This window comes from Andrena cerasifolii, chromosome 11 (assembly GCF_050908995.1).
Source record: "Andrena cerasifolii isolate SP2316 chromosome 11, iyAndCera1_principal, whole genome shotgun sequence".
Taxonomy (NCBI): domain Eukaryota; kingdom Metazoa; phylum Arthropoda; class Insecta; order Hymenoptera; family Andrenidae; genus Andrena; species Andrena cerasifolii.
This window is the reverse complement of record NC_135128.1, coordinates 11489023-11509977: the sequence shown is the minus strand read 5'-3', so window position 1 is coordinate 11509977 and position 20955 is coordinate 11489023. Positions and strand designations below refer to the sequence as shown.

Genomic DNA, 20955 nt, shown 5'->3' with positions numbered 1-20955 from the left:
TTCTCTCCCCGTTTCTCTTGTCATAGGTAGATGAATATTATAATATACGTGGAAAGGGAAACTACGAGTTTCTTGGAAGTTTGAGAGAAGAAAAATGTGATGCAGGGTAGAAGTTCTTCCCTTTAACATTTTGGTCCACAAAGAAGAATCAACGATGTAAAGGCCGTAGGGCATTCGAAGTATCGAAAGATTGCGCTCCATCGTATTCCTTTCTTATGTTTTCTTATTATCTTTCCTTCCTCTTTCCCTCTGCGACTTTTTTCGTTCGGGTAAGGATCAGTTTCGAGCTCTCGGTTCGGTCATACACCTGTGAGAGTGAAAGTGTCCTCCATCCCCACCTAGTTTTCTACCAGATAGCCAGTGTCGTGGATGCCGGCGCCGCGCTGGCATCACCCTCCACTACGTTAAGGTCTGGGCAGAGACCTTAGAGTCCTTAGACTTTAAAGGATCTCTTCTTCTTACCACTGGCGCGCCGCGCAGGCACTGTGCCGTCGCGGATCTGATAAGTCTGTTTAGATGTTTAATGCGGCAGTCATTGCTTCTGGTCTAGCGTCCATGTTCAATTCCAGGTGAAATCCGCATGCAAATAAGCCAAGAAAGCTTTGATTCTCGAGTACGACAACTCCCGATATCTCCCGCATTTAATCCTCCGATCTAAACTCTAATTTGTCTGACGCGGAGAACGTCTTTCGACGTATCGAATCATTGCATTTGGAGAAAATACAATCAGTGTAAAAGTTACAGTTTACTCGCCCCCTGTTTGCATCAGTTTTCATTCGTCGAAATTTTCGAGAACGCTGTAGAAAACAGCGAACGCTGTAGAAGATCAGCCAGAGTGAGGTAAGGGCGTGAGGCAGTGTTAGGTCTGTGATGACTGATGAAAAATGAAGTTGTATAATTGGCCAGACTGTTGTATATAATATGGCACAAGCTCGAAGGGAACGTTAAAACGCTTTTATCGGCGGAATGATATTACCCCGAAGAGAAAATTCGAAAGGCGGTGCTCCATAAAATTAACGCGTACAGCATTTTTCTACTGGCCGTCGCGTTCGGAGAGGTAGAGGCAGCTTACGGGGAATAAACTCGCGGTTATTTGCGATCGGGCAAAGGTAGTAAACCCAGAAACGCCAGTTGAGGCCAATACACCCGCCTTCTTGTACGGGGCAACGAACTCTGTCCTCGCACTGCATCACACCGGTGTCACCTGATATAACGCTTGTCCACATTCATGTTTATTTGGAGAAACTGACCGCCCGACCAGTTGATCGATCGATCGGTCGTATTCGATTCGGATTCCACAGCCGATCGGAAATATTCCAGCAACAAGTGGTCGCAGGTTTGTTACTCCGCTTGTAACAACCATTTCTTTTTCATCCTATCTCATCATGGTTATTGTTAGCCGGTCCTCACTGTCTAACTACAGTACACTCTATCACCGTCTTTAAATACTTGGATACGATCCGCTGTAATGCTGCGTATGTTATCGCCACTCGAGCCGAGGATATTTTGGGGGGGTTTCTTCGGCGTCTCACACATCGGACCAGTGTGCAACAGTAAGTAAAGTGGTATGTCTGTCAAGTACGAGAGTCGTGAAAATAGCGCATTAACGAAATTAGCATAAGAGGAGAAAGTCGCGCCGCGGTCATCGGCCGCTCAGCCACGTTTGGCCCGACTGCCGAATCTGCGAATTCACGTGTGAACGACTCTTGCAACAGGAGGATGGAGGTATGGAAACAGGGAGCAATGGATCTGTCGGCCGAATCGGACCGCAGCGTCGCGTCACTGCATACAGAAAGCTGGGAACCACCGTCTCTCCTTACCTACATACTTATCTAATAAGTCGGAGGCTGTTTAATTACCTGTATTATACAATATACGCCGTGATTCCACCCGTACGCCTCGAGTCTTTACATGTATGTATTATATTGTATTCACCCTAGGTGTTCCTCCGACTTTGTCAGACAATGCGAAGACCGACTATAAGAAGATGCTGAATATACGTCCGCTCGTGGGGTCAGTAGGTACCTACTTAGTCACCTTAGCTTAGCCCATTACCTTTTTTAACTGTCTTCGTCGATTTAAATCGCATTTGCTCATGCGTCCATCGATCCGCGTGGAGGAATAACGATAATCTTTCGACTGTAAAGAAAAGGATCCCAACCTTGATAACTGGATTCAGGCAATGACCGTCAACTGGCTACTATCTATCCGTTCAACGCAACGATCATTAGGGAGTGGGGCAGAGGCAGGCAGGGTAAGGCAGTGTACGCTAAAGCAGACAAGCCAACAACAGCGTTTCCACTTTCCCATTTCCTCGGGTTAAACACCTCGTACTTTGCTCTCTTCCCACCCCTTTTTTTTGCTAATAAAGGTCAGCGGGGATAATAAATATTGAAGAAGTCCGGAATAGAAGCAGGCAGTACTGAGTACAGGCATGGAAGAAAGGCGAAGCTGAGAAAAAGGGGCAAGAATCGTGAGGAGAAATCACATCGTTTGTCCGTGAGGATCGGCGCGCCACAAAGTTCATTATACTTGAAAGGAGTTGAGCAAAGAGTCGCCATCACCACCACTACCGTCAGCGAACCACTTGCGCTTTGCAAACCGGCGCGGCGGTCCTTGGGTAAAAATTCGTTTCATCGAACCTGAAGTAGTTGTCCTTAGGTCGAATGAAAAATAATTTCATTAACCCAGAGGTTGTACAGCTCCTTGCAGGGATGGATTCAAGTCGACCATGAATATAGTTCACGTCCAGTTGAATCGCATCCTAAAACGGGAAATAGATGTGTAGGGGAGACCGGAGTAAAGTGAGCCGAAAAAAAAGAATAAATTAAGAAAGCTCATTTTACCCCGAGGTTCACTTCACCCCGGTCTCCCCTAGAGTCTTATCTATGCGAAGAACGCTTGCAGGTTACACATAAGCCTTCAACAACTCCGGGATAAATCAGCTAATTTTTAGGTCTGAACGATTAAATGAATCCACCATCAACTTAGGTACTACCATATGTAATACCTACACATACTTATGCTCCGTCGCGTAATCCTACAACCGTACCGAACGCTTCTAATTTGAATTTCATTTCCCCATACGTTTCTATCTGTCCCCGTCAACTGCTTCTCTTCTGGACCGCAAGCAAAGAAGCGTTGCGTTCTTTCTTCTCGCCGCGCCGCCCGTCTTTCCTTTCCTCTATGCAGTATGCATCCCTGCATTCCCCATTCTCTCTCCTCCTCTCGCTTTCCTCGTTCTTTCTTCCCATCCTCCTTCAACATCCGTCACTATGATCCGCACACTTCTGTACGAAATATGTACTAAGTATATAGATATGTAGAAGGTAGAAAGAAATTGGACAGTGTGACGCATGCGAAGATAGTAAACGATTTCCGACTTGTCTTGTTAGGCCTTGCATATCCTCGTGGATAACGCTAAGTATTATGTTGTGGGGATAAGCTGAATGTCCCAATTTCTGCTCATTTAAGAGGTAACTCGTCATAAAGAAGGTGTAAAAAATTTGTTTGTGATGAAAATTTGCAGAGTAATTGATTAATTCTTTAATAATAAATCAAGCAAATCAAAAACTATTTAAGAAAGATGTTTCAATATGTTTAACTATTAGTAATTTGTAATTAAATATGTAATGCTCTAAATGTCCGTATTTCTGCTCATGAAAAATAGCTAAATAATTAAATAGTTTAAATAATTTAGAATTATTTTCTTGCAATAGTACAAACTTAACGCACATAATAATAAGAAAAATACGAAATGAGCAGAAATGGGGAGATGAGCAGAAATTGGGACATTCGCCTTAATGTTGCCCACGTTGGCACCGCAGTGCGTCAACGCGTTGTTTCGTATTCATTACCGTTTCTGATGTAGTCGATATCTGCTACGATAGCGTCTAGACTATTTAATCTGGGAGATAGATGCTGGACGGTGCGCACAAATGCACACACCCGCGCGCAGTTCCATTTTATACTGTGAGTTCGTGGTTTGCAGCTTCTTTCATAATTACTATTAAGCGAGGCCTTCGTCAACGCTGTGCGAGGGACAGGTGACAAAATAAACATCATGCTTCCAAGTGCGTGCTATCGCAAGAAAATTCACAATTGCGTTGGATTCCGCGTGAGCAACGTGCTCGATCGATCACGTTCCAACCTCTTCTTTTGCTCTTATCTGTCTTCTCACCTTTCTGCCTTTTCGTTCGGTTCTTATTTCCCTTCTCCCTTAATCATCATTTAATTCTTTCAGCAAAACGCTGTAGACGCTTATTACTTTTAATTATCTCCCTCGCTCCAACATTCGCACACCGTTCTCTTTCTTCTTATCGCTACGTTACTATTATCCTCCCAACTTTTAGACTTATGTACAATTGAGTCCGAGTCCGACTGAATCGTTGGCTCGACGTTTCTACAGCCGGTGTTACGTTCCTACTTTCTTGCTGATCGCACAGAAGAAAGATGAAACAACGGTTACTTAAACGCAGCACAGGACGATTTCATCGAATATCAACACTCGTATGGGTAGCATTCTCTCTATTATAGAAGCAACAAGTGTCCTGTACAATATTACTATAGGTACTATTGTAATACATATAATAGGTAAATTAATGCCGAAATTCAGATTATTTAGATCCGGATATGCCGATCGTCTTGGATCAGGTACGGTCGCGTTTATCTGTCTTCTCTATCTAAAAAGGTCCTCGCAGTCAACGAAATTCCATCATAGCAGAAGAGGCTAGGGGGGTTTCGGAATAAAGGCAGATGTATCGAAAGGTGAAAACGAATCAAGGGAATTCGGCCAGGCAGGCAAGTAGGTAGTTAGACTGGTAGACTGGGGTAGGCTGGTAGGCCGGTAGGTTGGCAGGCAGGTAGACAGGTAGGCAGGTAAGCAGGTAAGCAGCCGGGCGCCAGGCATTCGCGTCGGTCTCTCGGTCTGGCAGTTCAGTGACTTTAAAAACACGTTATCGTTTCGATACCCATTTAGTGAAACGTAGCTTTCAAGCATTGGACACGTTTACGTCTCCAAGGCGTTTCGAAACGTCAACAATCACGTTGCGCGATCTAAAACGAGACGAAAGACTCGGCAGGGAATACAAAGATCAAGCATGAATCAACCGTAGAATAAATAAACCTTAGCAAGTGCCGGTCGTGCTGATCGCATTGTAAATTCTTCAAGTTGGCTTCCGACCGTAATTTGATAGTCAAAAAGACTGCTTATTCCCTGGATTTTGTCCGACCCAAAGGACAGATAGCGAGGTAAAGACCGATATAGGGAGACCGAATCGTACTGGCTGACGGATCGCCCGACGGCCGACAGTCGCTCTGTCGCTGTCGCCTGGATTGGTCGATATTCTCTCTTGGTACCAAATCTATTCCACGAGAACTTTGATTTCTAGTGTCTCCTCTGTTATTTCTGACGCGTTGCGAGCACCGGCACCGATCGTGCGAGGAACCCGAGTTGCTTCCACTTGGTAAGTTGCTTCAAATTGTCGGTCAGAGAATGATTTTTCAAGTAAAAACTTTCGAAAAACTTGCTTTCCTTCGAACCCCCTTCTCCGATGACTCCCTTGCGTTGATTGAATTTTGTCGTTCAACGTTCAAAAGACAAGCACGATGCTTCAGGCGATGGAACACCGTACTTACGCGCGCATACATAAATAGGTAGCAATCTTAAAACGCGGATCAATCATTTGTTCGCAGAAAGTTGGACTTGCCGACTAGATCATCCGACTGTGGCACCACGAAGCATCGGAACCTTGTTTCGGTACATCATTGCGAAAGACCAGTGGCGGCGTGGCGCGGCGCGGCGCGCCGCGTGTCGGGGAAGGGCTAGGGGCTAGGGTTTGCGATGAATAATCTGGCCTGCGCAACGTTCCTTGTGTTCCTCTTCCTTTTTGCGTATCTCTTGAATAGAAATCGGAAAGTGCGCCGCCTGCCCCCGGGTCCCTGGCAACTTCCGATCATTGGCTACCTACCATGGATAGATGGAGAGAAACCACATGAAACTCTCACCAAACTAGCAAGAACGTACGGTCCTATATGTGGACTTCGCATGGGTTCCGTTTACACTGTCCTACTCTCGGATCACCGGATGATAAAGCAAGCCTTCGCGAAGGATGCGTGTGCTGGCAGAGCACCGCTATACCTCACTCATGGAATTATGCAAGGCTACGGTAAGGTCTGCGCAGTGCGCGCACGTTTGTTCGTTCCTTCTTTCGTTTTTCTCTGATTATCATCCAACTTAACGACCTACTCACCTACTGCTTCCAAGCTTCTAACGCTCGAACCTCCGCCTGGTCCAGGTTGCGATTGCAACGTACAGCGTGCGAGTAAGTACATACCTGGGAAATTTCTGTGCAAGTTGTACGTAACTGCCTATAGTATCCTACCCCTCGAAGCGCCTAATCAACTTGTTCGATTCCCTAATCCACTTCCAGAGACACGAATGCGCGATGAATCGCGAAATCCTCGCGACAGGCTCTCGCGCGGCGACAACGAAAGGCTCTCACTTTCGGTGTCTGCTCGATGTCCTTGAACGAGGTTGGAAAAACGATTGTCGTGTTGGCTCTACATTGTATCGCGCCAGCTGCTTTTATAGGCCCGAAGAGTGCACAGTATAATATCCTACCTACCCTACGATCCGATATACTTACACGCACGGTATGTGTAACGTCGTCCTTGCTCGCGATCCCATTCAAGGACCTATATCTACAATGTTCTATATCGTACACGCAAGCGGTGATAAGCGTACGATACAGAACTGAACCGTAACGCGAATGAGAGCTAGAAAAGGCTTTCCCTTTGGAGGGAAGAATCTGCGACAATGGTGGGAGGCGAGTGGAAACTGGAATGTCGGAGGAGCAAGAAGGTGAACGATCCAGAGGAAAAGTGTGGCGAGGGAGAGTGAGTGCGGTAAGAGATTATTGTTTATTCACTTGAAGATTATCCTTCGGCGAGTTCAATGGCTGCTCCTACTTACGGAACGACGACGGTAGGTATGTAATTCCGCCGCTACCTTTACACTTGTGCAGAGTACAGACAGCAGTGCAATGTTGTCTGGTTGTTTCGTAAAGAAATAAAAAAGAAAAGAACCGACAACTGCTTACCATAGATAGAAACGAATGCTCGAGTTTCGAGAAAACGGAAGCCGAACGGCTGGAAACTGTACGACCATCTCCCACACTCACTGACCTCGATTTTTCTCGGCGTTCCTTTTCGCAGGACTGGTTTGCGCCGAGGGCGAACGATGGAGGGATCAAAGGAAATTCGTTAGCAGCTGCTTGAGAAATTTCGGTATGGTAAAGCACGAAGGACCGAGGCGAGATAAAATGGAGAAGAGGATTCTCGACGCTGTGAAGAAATGCGTATCGGTATTTGCCAACAGTCACTAATTTTCCTCCTATTCTCTTCCGCAACCTCGGTAGAAAACCGGCAACTGTCCAAAATCTACTATATATCCTACCGTATCGTAGAAACTCGGGCGTCGTTCGGCGGACGGACCATTCGATCCAATGGACACACTTCACCACTGCATGGGCAATCTAGTTAACAGTATCGTTTTTGGGAAAACGTACGAGGAAAAGGATCAAGTCTGGATATGGTTGAGACATTTGCAAGAAGAAGGAGTGAAAGAGATAGGCATCGCTGGGCCACTAAACTTTCTCCCTTTTCTTAGGTATTCATTCCCCTCTATTTCGTTTCGTTTCGTTTGCTTTCGCGCACACTTGAATTTTCAAGTTTCGCGTGCCCAAAATGCGTAGATATACCTACTGTCGATCCAAAGTAAAAAGTAGAAAGTAAAATATGTGTTATAGCACGCATTGCCACGTCCAAAGTCTCTCCCGGAACATTCAAATGTAGATGCTCGTGCATACCTATTAGATATACTTGTGTACATGTATAAATACGCGAAGAATACAAGGAATAAACGCTCGTCAGATTCTTGCCACGATACGGAGAAACGATACGGTCTATCGTGAATGGGAAGGAAAAAACTCACAAGATATATCGCGGTGTACGCGACGAATATCGTGCTCGGGTCGCGGGATTGCCGGAAAACACAGGAATGGTGGAAAGTTTCTTAGCAGCGTTCGACGAGCAAATGAGAAAGGAGAAGATGGTCGGGGCCGGTTATTTCACGGAACCGCAGCTTTATCATCTGTTGGCGGACCTCTTTGGCGCTGGAACCGACACCACATTGACGACGCTTCGCTGGTTTCTTCTGTTCATGGCTGCCCATCCGGAGGAGCAGGTATGTCAGCCCTTATGGGATCAGAGTCAGCCAAAACTTTGCAAGTACACGTACGAGCTCTCTGTCATACGGTGATTTCTAGAAAATGGTCCAGTCGGAGATGGATCGTTGCTTGAAGGATGGGGAAGAGCCGACTTTAAAGGACAGAATCTCTATGCCCCGCCTCGAAGCTGCTCTAGCTGAAGTGCAAAGAATTAGAAGCGTTACACCACTTGGCATTCCTCACGGAACATCGGAGGTACAAACATTCTACGTCCTACGACATTCATATACCTATATAAGTGCATACCTGTATTAGTTGTAGTTTACGATAGAACCATCCCTTACCGCCTGCTAATCTTATAATTACTGATAAACTCTCTTCAGGATACGCGCATAGGCGATTACGATATACCGAAAGGGGCCATGATCGTACCAATGCAATGGGCCGTTCATACCGATCCTGCCTATTGGCCAGAACCCCTCGAATTTCAACCCGACAGATTCTTAGCCGAAGATGGAAGTTTCCTGAAACCGGAATCCTTTCTACCCTTCCAGAGTGGTAGGAATTATTCTTAACTTTCTCTTTACACGCAGTCGAAAGAATCACGTCGCTACGTTGTTGCTTGTTTATAGGGAAACGCGTCTGTGTTGGGGAAGAGCTGGCTAGGATGATATTGTTCCTTTTCGCCGGCACGATACTACGTGCGTTCGTTGTATCGGTGCCATCGGGTGAAACCGCTGATCTCGAAGGAGAGTGCGGTATTACGCTCGTCCCAAAACCTCACCGCCTAATATTTCTTCCGCGACGACCACAATCATAGATTATAGATAAACAATTTTCGCTGCTTCCTCTTAATGGACGCTTTCGCTCCTGTTTGTACTTACTTACTGATAGTTGGCAGTGATTTTACGTCAAACTGTAAAACATGTACTGCCGTAAATAAGACACCTTTCACAGATCAGAAGCAAACGGCGGCAATTCTTTTTCCTACATTTCCCCTTGCCCGTCCGCAGTCTGCAATCTTTAATACATTTATTTTGTATCTGTGATATCATGCAAAAAGCCTCCTCGATCCCTTCCTTTCGCGACTTTCATTTGCATCTCTTCTTCCCTTAGGCTCACTTCTTCTTCTTCTTCTTACTCTTTTCGATTCCCAAGGGAAGATAGAATCCAGTTATACGGATTGGTCGGTACCTGTGGTCGAAGGAGGAGGACACGGAGAAAGGAGGGCTAAACATTTAGGTAGGTACATAGATGCATAGTTAAATACATATAGTTGGGATATGAGTGTACGAGGTGGGTCGTATAAGAAACGGCACGTTTAATCATTAGAAAAGAGAATAACATTAAATAACACAGATCCGCGATCGGCGGGTGAACATAATACGGTAGGTAAGTACTTACATACTCCGCGATTCAAGCATGCCACGTGTAGTTCTCTTACTATCGAGCAACACGGGCGCATGAAACCTATTGTGCACGCGTACGTACTGACGAGGCAATTCGTCTAAAACATATTTTAACCTAGTTAACAAACAATTATGTTGATGCTTCGCCAGTGTGCCAAGATACGCAATACAAAGTCTTTGGAAATGATTTTACGATCGCGATATCACAGAGACCTCGAGGATCCCGCGCCCTAAATATTCAACGTTCACAGCCTTAATCTTTGCCCACGCCCAACAGATCAGATTCAACATCGATTCTGGATCCTACGCGCTACTTAACTACCTCGCGATGTCGCAACAATCTCGTTCCAACTTTCACGAAAATCACTGATTTAAATAGGTCCAAAGTCGCGTTCGCTCAATGTACAACCTTAACATCTAATCCATATTTCATACCGATCCAGTTGCGTTGATAAACATAAACGAAATCACTCGTTACTCCTATATTATATTAAGTACACACTACTTGCAAGTCATACTCTGTACACACATTCACCGTTTTCTCACGCACCCGCTCGTGTGTATTTATATACATAGCTTACCCTATTATCACTATTACGTTATCTCTCTTATTCTTAATTTTAATCTTACTGTTATCATCGTCATTTCTGTTATTCGTATTATTATTGCTAGCAGTACTGTCACTACCATTCCTACTTTCATTACTGCTACTCTATTGCCACTATTATCATTAGAATTATTATTTACAACTCTGTCCTCCAGTCGCGTTGGAGACTGCGTCACGATCACGATCACGATCACGATAGGTATTTAGAAGGAATTTCGTATCGATACCGCGTTCGCAAACTACGAGAAACGAGCGGCATTGCAAATTTACTCAGGTGGCTAATAACCAGACGCGCATAAATAAGGGATAAGATCTAAAGAAAGAAATTGCGGATGAAGAAGAAACGATGCGAAAGGGTGAACAAACGAAGAGACGAAGAATGCGGAATGGTGAGATGGGAGAGGGATTTTGGGACACGGATCTTTCGAATGTTGCAATCGGATGAGGAATCGGGTTTCGAGTCGGATCGCGTTAGGAACGACTACCGTGCTCCGTTGGTCGTTTCAGAGCGCTAAACGAAGCACCGCGTGAGCTCTCAGTGGCTGCCAATGTTCCGCAAAACTACACCCGAGGAGATCGCATCGTTGCTTGGGTCTTGGATCAGATCGAAGTTTCTCGACAGTAAGCAAACATGAAAGGGGTCGGGCGTAACTGTCACACCGGCGTTACCGCGCAAACTCGGCAAGGACGCACCCTTCGGTGATCTTAGCTCGAACGTGTGCATCAACGAACTAAAGAATAGGAATAATTCCATACGTGCCAGGACATCGCCCAGGCACATGCGTCTGCCGACGCCGAATGGCATAAAGTATTCCGGTTTCTCGACTTTACCTTCGGCAGAGAGAAATCGACTCGGTCGAAACTCCTCGGGCGCCTCCCAAAGTTCCGGATCCATGTGTACCGCGTGCAGTAACGGCACCACTTGCGATCCAGCCGGTATCGTGTAACCATGTAACGTCACATCCCTGAAACAACCGTAAGGTTTCCAATTCCATTAATCTTACCATCCTTCCCTCCCCCCCTGTTTTAATCGTTTCTTTCTTCTCTTCCCACCACTACACTACGCCCCCCTCCCCCCGCGCCTTTCTTGCCACACTCCCCGCATCCCCACCTGCCTGCCAAATTTCCCAGTTGCCACGGACACTGTCAGACATTCGTCTCGCATTTAGGAGACAAACTTAACAGAGATGCGTTCTACGGTCGAGCTGTATATAATTCAATGGAAATAACCGTCACGATTCCGGATGCGCGCATAATATGTAGCTATCTATTTCTCAAAGTGCTTGTCTTGGAGAAGCGAATACTATAGGGTGGTAAGTAGGGATCCGCGCAGTTCTGCTTTCACTTTCGCCGCTGCATCGATCGTGTTGAGCATTTCAACGCCTCGAGATTCAATGCTGCAAACGCTCGATACGGATAAAGACGTGTAAAAATGGTGAGTAACGAGGGAAGATAATTACCGTGTAGTTGCGTGAGTGGTTCCCAAAGGTACTATACTGGATCTTCGGAGAACTTCCAGTATCGTAGCTTCTGTAATTGGAAGGAAGGGCAAATCTTCCAAGGCAGGCATCCTCGATCGTCCCACAACCTGGTCCAGCTCCTCCCGTACCGCGACGGCCGCTTCCGGATGATGTAGCATCAGGATTATTGCCCATTCCAACGTAGTTTTTACCGTTTCCATACCAGCTGAGAATAAGTCCCCGAGAATCTGTTGCAGCTGGCGATCTGATTGGAGGAAAGGAGATTTTAATTAGTCGGACCATGGCCGGAAACATTTCCATAATTGGACGGGACTTTGAGTGACTTGACGCTCACCGTGATTCTTCCCTTGAAAGAGCAATGCTGCACGGCCTTCTCCCTTTGCTTTCTCGATCTCGAGTAAGTACGCGTCGACTAGGTCTCGCACGGTACTTTGGTCGAATGTCGCTCTATGTTGATCGACCGTCTCCTGGAAAAAGTCTGCCATTTCCGCACGATTCTCTGATATTTTGTTGCGAATCTTTTGCAGACAAGGTAAATACCGCATCACGGGTATAAAGTTCACCGCAGCCATGCTGCCAAACAGCTTAAACCCCTCCTCGATTAGGTTCATGAATCTCTTGAACCTATTGTCGCCGTGTTGGAAGCGCACACCCATTATAATCGAGCAAATTACGTTGCTAATCGACATTCCAAGAGAGGCTGATACATTGGTCGGTGCACCTCGCCTTAACCCCAATCCGCGTAGAAATGTGTTAACCTCGCGCTAAAAATTAAGGCACAATGTTTCGGTCAACGACCCGCGCACTCGAGTAATCTGATCGCTCGCAATTAATCTTATTGTTAGTAGTACATGTAAGAAAATAAACGGGGCGAGAAGAGGGTGGATAGATGAAATCTAATTTATCCTCCCGAGACACTCACCATTATTCTCGATTCCATAATTTTCTTTCCACCGCCCATATAGGTCATGCCAAAGCTTCTCAGTTTATCGTGTAGAAATTTTCTTTGATCTTTCCACATAGCACCCTCGGTGTTGATAATACCTAGGAGAGAGAAAGACTGTTTAATTTGAAACAGAACTATTCCAACACGTAGGTCTGGCGATATTGTTGATTAATTTTCCTTCCGCAAACATTCGCGGAATCGAAAGAGTCGGTGGTGCGGTTCGATTTATATTGATAGTAAGAGAAGATAAGATCATATTGGCGCGTGCAAAGGCGGGAAAGCAACAAGGGGACACGGTGAAATGGCGCGGATGCGCGGAGGCGCAAACTTCTGAAAAGGCTGATAATTGTCACGCGTTGCGTACTTACCGTATCCACCGAGGATATTAATGAACTCGGTGTGTGGCCTTCCAGTAAACTCCTCGCGGCGAAATGTGTCGCGAATAGTGCGATGATCACTGAGAACGACCACCAGTTGCGTTCCTAATCGCGCACTGAACATTGGACCATACTTTTTCGCGAGCTCGCCGTACTGGAGGTGAACGTCCCCTTTGAGAAATGGCAAATAACCAAACACGGGTACGCCCCATGGACCCGGAGGCAGGGCACGCACGTACTTAAGCCATTGTAAGCACCTTGCCACCAATAACACACCGAGGAAAACCAGAAATGTATAAAGCACCTCGACTCTCGTGCCACCCATAGCTTGCCAGGTCCACTGGGCCGTGTGTTCCACCAACATCGCGGTATCTATAGGGATCCTTCACTTTTATTTCCGGTCCAGCGAAATTACCCTCACTTCCCCGGCGGCTTTTCAACAGCCGGCGTTGTCAACCTCCTCGGATATCTAACTGCAGCGAATTATAATCCCAGCGGGTCAATAACTCGTTCCTTTCTTCTTTCTTCCACCGTTTCCACCACTCCCTCTCGCGGTTCGTGCTTATCGTCTTTCCTATTTTCCTCGATGTCTAAACTTCTAGAAAGTCCTTCTTCACACTTTTCCTTCTTCTTCTTCCTTTCTCCTCCTCCTCGTTTTCTCTTCTTCTTCTTCTTTTTTTTCTTTCTACTTCTTTCTTCTTCTTTCTTCTTCCTCCTCCTCTCCTCTTTCTCTTCCTGTTCCCCTTTCTCTTTCTCTTCCTGTTCCCCTTTCTCTTTATCCTTCTCTTTCTCTTCCTGTTCCTTGTTGGCTATGCTCGTCTTGGCAAAGGAAAAAAGTACAGGAGGACCTCGTACTATGTATAAACTTGTCTAACTTAAGTTCGTCTCAACACGAGCACGAGTTTCCTCTTCGGGACGATGCTTCCGAAATTCGCGGCTTTAAGTATCAAAGCTGATTGGACTGGTGGGGCATAATCTGGAGGGGAGGATTCAGGGAGAACGTGCGTGTATATGCCCGTGTCCGCGTATATGTGTAGGGTAGGAGGGGTGGGAGTGATTTCTGAAGGAATCCTTGGAAACGATTGTACGATTGTGTAACGACCAGGAAGATTTACCCGAAATGCGAAATAGACCTAGCATAAGAGGCTCGGCGAAACGTGTTCAGGCAGAGTGATTCGGGTGGAAGAACGCGAGCTGGCAAACTCACCACTCTGCAGAGAGGCAGGACGGACAATTGGGAAAGAAACAGCACAACAGTGATAATTGGATAAGGGAGGTGAATCGCAAATGGGAAAAGTACCTATATGCTGGGCTGGTATGCACCCGCACTGGTATGCACACGCACTGGTTTGTGGCTGACAATCAGTATGAGGAGGGAAAGAGACGGGATTGGAAGGGGTGCGCGGGACGACTAAACACTTGGCCAGATAAATGCACAGGTGGGTAGTATGTACGTTGGTTAGTTTGGTAGACAAACTGGTAGGTATGTAGCTAGATTAGAATTGGGAAAAGCTAAGAAAGAAAGGAATATGTGAAAGAGAACGAGAAAGAGGAAAAGGAAAAGGAAGAAGAAGATACGGACGAAAAGGAAAAGGAAAGGGAAAAGGAAAAGAGGAAGAGTGACAAGTGCGGTGGGGACAGGTGGGTGAATGGGTGGGGATGGATTGGGGGTGGGTGGGTGGGGGTTAGGGTGGGGTGGGGTGGGGTGAAGTGAGGTGGAGTGGGGTGGGGAAAGGACAGAATGAAAGAAAGGAAAAAAAGTCGGTCACCGCCGCAACCGAATTTGCCGGCGCTCGCTATGTCGTGAGTCGTGCGAGCCACGGGAAGATTGAGTGTATACTAACATACACCTTCTTGTCCTTGCCCGTCTTATATAGTGACTCATCGACCGGCCCCCCAGCGACTCTAAACGGTCCCCGGATGCCTCCCAACTGCCCCCGGCAGTCCCTGGATATGGTGGGGCAGCGGCACAAAGAGGAGCAGAGACGAACGCGAAGGAGCGGAAGGAGCCAAGAAAGACGGTGTACTGTTGAAAGAGTTAGCACGATGCGAGACTCAGTGGGGGTAAAGCGTGGGTTCTACCATCAGGATGGTGGATATGTACTTCCGTTGAGGGTGCGAAGGCGGGCTAGGCTCCTTGTTCCTTGGTCTCGTTGGTCGGAAGCCACGAGGTCTCCTCTCCCGCCAGATTGGTGGGGGATTCGGGCCCCCTGCAGGGATTCGGAACCATCTCCTTGTAGTGGGGTTCGCCACCTAACTCGATGCATCGACCCCAACGATGCAACTGTCTCTGCACTTCACTGGCAAAGGATCCGCTTTTGGTGAATTTCCCCCGCGTAGATCGGATGGAACGGTAGTAGATACTTACTACTTACAATTAATTAGAGAGACCGTGGTGGGTGGAGGAGAGTGTAGCTACTAAAATAACAATAAGTACTTACTAAACAGAAGCCGACAGAGTGCCTGTACGTACCTAATACCACTAATACCCACCTGTAGTGTGTACACTGTGCTACTAGAAATAGGTATGTGCCTAAACAGATACCTACCGTGGCACGCGGTAACAAGAGAAACTACGCGTACCTACTTTGTTCGCATTGTGACTTACAAGCCGGTAAGGTAACTAGCATTGAATTCACACCTGTCTCTCGTTGTCGGGGCATACGGAGGCGTAGAGATTGAAAATCTGTTAGAAAAGTTGCGTTAGGCCCGGTGGCAAAGATTTGCGAGCGGTCTGCGACAGTTCGCCGCCGCGCGCCGCGCCGCGGCGCTCTGCCGGGCGCGTTTTAGCGGAGAATAAATTTATATGAAGCAGTTGACACGGGACGCAAAGTTTTGAGGCTACCGGCGGCATGTTTGCGCCTTGCGGCTCTAGAGGGAACATTCGTTCTGTCCAGTTTCTTCAAACGAAACTCATTTAACGGCCCATGCTGACCCAGACCTGGCCTCCGCAGAGCAGTCGCAGTTCTTCGGCGGCTGGGTCATTGACCCAGTTCGTATTCTTTCTCGATAGCCACGTCCGGTTTTCACCAGGGACGGTACCAGAAATATCCCTTTTGCTGTCGGGGACGAGCATTCTCCGGAGCAACGCTCTCGGAGTCGAAGGAAAACGCGTCTCGTTCGCACGATACCTACGCAGGTATGCGTAGGTATCTTGTAGATACTGACTTGCATAAATTCGTCGAGTGGGCGATAACCGATAATCAACCCCTACCAATCCGCCTAACTGTCGTACATTTACGTAGTTGATGATCCATCGACTTATCGGTATGCAGCGATTTCGTCAAAAACATAGCCGGCAGTTTATTTCTCGCTCTCCTTTTATTCCTCGTGGCTTGTTGCAACTTGCAACCAGTATCGATGCAAACGGATCAACGATAATTAATCAGGATGAAATTCCTTCTATTCTATATAACACGTTCACTTCACTATCCAACCAACGTTCAGACGTGCCTGCGGTATGCGTTTACATAATTATTATTATGGTAGAATACGTGCTACCGTATCGAGTGAAGTACGCGTAGTCGACGAGACCTTCGTGCCTTCGAAATTTATATCAACTATAAAACTTTAGCTAATTTATTTTAACTAATAAGACCGAGCGACGAATGTCACTTAAAAATCACCCCCGTCTTATGCTTATGCTCGTCCTCGTGCTCCTGACCGTGCTGTGTTTGCGAGGAACCCCTCGGGACTCTTTCCGCCATTAAAAAAGAATATGTACCGTTCGAATGAATGTTTCGACGCTCGCTTTGGGAACTGCATGGTCGGCGCGACGCGGCGCGACGCGACGCGACGCGACAACCAAACGTCCGGTTTCGCGACTTTTCTTTCAGCATTTTAGAGCCGACGTAACTCGTTCGAATCAGTTTACACGACCGTTCGACTAGTACACGTCTATTTGATGATTCGCTTATACTCGGCAAAATTAGATTCGTCCACTCCAGTTGAATCACAGAGTCCGCCGGAAGGCTCTTGTTTGACGAAGCATTGTAGAGTTTCCGAATTTTCGGGCAAATGACAGACGGTGCACACCCGGAATTCACGAAACGAAGATATATCACACGTCGTCGAACTCGGGTCGTGAAACGAAAGGAAAATGATTTAGGTACCGATTACTCATTCCGACGACCGCTACCACCACCACCAGCAACAACACAACAGATACAGTTTCCTCGAAAGGAACACCGTCACGATTGTCACGACAGACTACATAAGTGCGACATAGGTACACACCGGGCCGGGGTGATACGCTGCAAGCTGCAATGTTACGCGTGCTTCGAGATAAATGCTCGACCGTCAAATGCTTCGGAATGCATCGCGTGTATGTGTGCGCGCCTTGGTTTCACAGCAACGCAACTCAACGCATTCGGTGGTGCAATCTTCTTTAATTGTTAAACATGAGAATCGCGAGTTTTTCTCGCAACTGCATTATTAGGTATACCGATGGTACACATTTGCAATCTGGAAGACGAATCATCAACCCTCGATTCGGAATTATCATGCTTGAGAAAACGAGAGTTCGATCCTGATAACTCGGGCACAAGCTAAATGCATATCTACTACCTGATAGTGAGCGGTATATTCGCGTATTCGTACTATTGCTATTACAACTGTTAAGAACGGGCGTGTGCAAACGTAATCGATCCTTTCAATGCGTGCATACGCGATAAATAACTCCCTCCTGTAATCGTGCCTGCGATTTCTGATTGTTTACATGCGAGGGCATTGCCCAGATGCCGTTTACCTTACGTACATTCCAGATGTTAGCACCCCCTCCTTTGCGATTTCAACCTCCTACCGCTTTCAACGTGCCTACGACGTGTACACGATAGTCACGATAGTCACGATACACGAATCACACATGAATACGATCCACGCGCGGTTGCTTGCTCTTTCACGCCTACGAACATGCCACGAGCTACGAAACGTGAACGGGCTGCATAGGAACCACGAGTAAGCTAAACTGGCATCGGGACATCGAGACCACAACACTCCGCTGTTGGTTCCTACCCGAACGCGAACGGTCACTCCTACACCCCCGACTCATCTGCAACTCCGCACAACGCCTCTCAATCTGTCCATCCACTTCGTTCCAATTCGGCTCCTCTTTCATCATGTCCTCGGTTTCTTTTCAGCATCCAAGTAGGATCAATCATGTTTGCGCAATGACGAATTAAGTACAAAAGTCGAGACGTTACGCGACGAACATGACTCGTGCACAAAAATATGTCTGCGATCTTGGAGCAAACTCTGTGTCGCGAGGCGTCGGTGTTCACTCGTACCCGATGCTGTTGAGATTAAGGGGGTAGGTAACCCTACAAATTTTCCTAAAGTTCGTTTTTAGGATTTTTGAATATTCCGTTAGCTACATCTTTTCTACGTATTTTAATTACAGCCAAACATGTACGAGCCTGCGCATGAGATCGCATAACGACGAAACTGCACGTCCAACTTTAAACGTGATTTCCCAGAAACTGCGTTTTCCAAAACGGTGAACATAAAATCTCGAAACCTGCTCCAACGATTTGAATGAAAATTTACAGGGAGGTGCAGAAAACTATTTCCCGCAATGTGTCGGGAGCACATTTTCAATATAAATTGTTAAAAAAGAGATACAAAATATTTTCCCCACGAAAAAAGGATAAAATCATATACATAAACATAAAAAATTGTATTAATTTGTTTATCAAAATTTTGCTTCCGACACAAGATGGAGACTGTCTTACAGATTATAAGAATGCCTTTACTTTGTGTTTTAGGTAATTCACCAGTCCGGAATCTTGTTCACCATCAGACGGTGCATCGCGTACACGCTCTCACATTTATACGTATAACTTTTTTTCCCGTAAATATATTTAAAATTTTCTTTTTGTGCATTAAAGTCAACGAAATGACGATTAAAAATTAAATTAAAAATTAACTCTATATTCATTTATTACTTCAGAATATGCGTTTGAAAAAGAGCCTGATTTTGGGCTGTTGAGGGTTACCTACCCCCGTAAGTGGTACAAGTGTCTACAAATAGGTACGAGCAATGTTTCAACGAGCACAAGTTGATTCGACAAAGTTTCAAGACCACAGTACAGATGATTAAATTTAATTAGGTTTCGCGTTAGAGTTACTGCCCTGAGATTAGCATTATTGTTAGTAGAGATCGATAAAGTGTTTAAAGGCCTGACAAGAGATAGGGTAAAAAGGAAAGAATTCTTTAAAGTATTAAAGAATTTTTGGCAAATTTCATGATATCCGCGTGCATACAATCCATCTTCGAACGGGTTTCCTTTCTAACGGCTAATAACGGACCCTGACTGGTCAGGTACGAGAGGACGGTTTTCGACTGTCCGTTATTCTTCGTTCGGGCCTCTCTCGAATTTTCTCCAAAAGCCCTCCTCGAGTCTATGTAGTGTGTTCGATCCGTTAGAAATCGCGGCGAGTACACGCCGCGCAGCAAACTATCTATATATGTAATATTCGGCTAGTCGTCAACCGAACAAGATATTCGGTACGACCACCTCCACTGCGCTTCTCTTCAGATCTGTACTCCATTAATTCCCAACAGCTGTTTTTACCGTGAGCTGTTTATCTGGCCCGTGACTGAGCTTGTTATTTTTTCACTGACGTGCACGAAACGAATTTGATTCTCGCGTCGCTAATCGCGACGCGACGGCATAAATTGGTCGCGCGGGGCCTCACCAGAAGAAGAGAGGAGGACGCGAGGACGCGAGGACGCGTAGATCACGAGTGTACGAGTCCATGCGATGTATTGCAAGCACGTGTAATACGTGCGAGTACATACGTAACACTCTTGGGGCAATGCCGGGTGAAGGACCGAACGATGCGTCGCGTCGGACGGATGAACTGGTTGCCCGGTTGGTCGTGTGCTCTGCTCGGTTCCTCGATCGTTCGCCCGTTACCATCACTGACCACTGCCAACGGGTCGATAACCCCAGACCTCTTTCGCAGCCGAAATTTTCGAAGCTCGTTCTAGCGTGTCGAATTGAATACGCCGCGCTGTCCCTCACCGCCCACCTCCACCACCTTTCACCACCCATCACCACTCCATCACCACCCATCACCACCCATCACATACCAAAGCGAAATCGACTCGGATACAGTGGACAGGGGATGGGCATACGCCACGGCCATAAATTTAGCGATCTTAAAATTGCCGCTAATTTTTCACCAGCCAGCAGACAGAACGATTGTACCTACTTTCGAACGTAACAGATTCCCTCGCGTTATGTAACGAGTGCGAAACCAGCGGCTAAGCCGCTCGCGCTCCTTTAAACGATGCGATGTCGGGAAAATGGTTATGACAGTGACGCGGAACGTCGTGTGTGTACTGTGCATGTACTACGTAGGAATCAACTGGAGCGCAATTGCAAAAGCGGTGGTCGAATGTGCGTTGCAGAATTGATTAAAGAAATTCCCAGCGTTTCATAACTCAGGGAGGGTGATTGGTATTGGAGACTCGAAGAGTAAGCCGATTGTCTTAAACTCTCTTACCTATGTCTCGTCCTTTCACCGTATACCGGTATCGCCGATTGGCTCGCAATTAGTTTGCCCCGACACTGGGGCATCGATAAATTCACGAGTCTCGCTGACAATAAGCGAAAAGCCGAGACGCGACCACGCCGATCGCCGATGGAATGATAACGGCGACAAAACGGAACGAGGTAAATGACGCTATCACCTCCGAGTCCGAGCTCGAAGGAGCGCCAGGGTGAACGACCGTCAAAGTGGCATAAGTGCCGTGTATGTATACCTATGTATATGTAGGTATACACAAACTCTGCGCCAAGCTACAGCTATCGCATTCGGCTCGGTCCTTTTCACCTCAAATGACCCGATTTCAGGACACCACCTTATAATTGGCCGAAAATGTCGAAACGATCGGTGTATCG

General features: G+C 46.6%; 2 protein-coding genes across 2 annotated transcripts; one reads left to right on the top strand and one right to left on the bottom strand.

The window, feature by feature from the left end:
* The first annotated feature begins 4912 nt into the window (after positions 1 to 4912).
* Positions 4913 to 9187, top strand: Phtm (cytochrome P450 enzyme phantom). The gene is made up of 9 exons (XM_076823023.1): positions 4913 to 5250; positions 5391 to 5465; positions 5695 to 6167; positions 7216 to 7364; positions 7467 to 7669; positions 7933 to 8245; positions 8328 to 8483; positions 8612 to 8786; positions 8861 to 9187. The coding sequence occupies exons 3-9, from the start codon at positions 5843 to 5845 to the stop codon at positions 9046 to 9048; spliced, it is 1509 nt and encodes a 502-aa protein (XP_076679138.1). The 5' UTR covers positions 4913 to 5250; positions 5391 to 5465; positions 5695 to 5842; the 3' UTR covers positions 9049 to 9187.
* Positions 9188 to 9529: 342 nt separating this feature from the next.
* On the bottom strand, positions 9530 to 18343 carry Cyp18a1 (Cytochrome P450 18a1). Its single transcript, XM_076822707.1, has 5 exons — positions 13040 to 18343; positions 12648 to 12769; positions 12060 to 12489; positions 11705 to 11969; positions 9530 to 11209 (listed from the first exon to the last, which is right to left on the bottom strand). The coding sequence occupies exons 1-5, from the start codon at positions 13410 to 13412 to the stop codon at positions 10780 to 10782; spliced, it is 1620 nt and encodes a 539-aa protein (XP_076678822.1). The 5' UTR covers positions 13413 to 18343; the 3' UTR covers positions 9530 to 10779.
* Positions 18344 to 20955: the final 2612 nt, after the last annotated feature.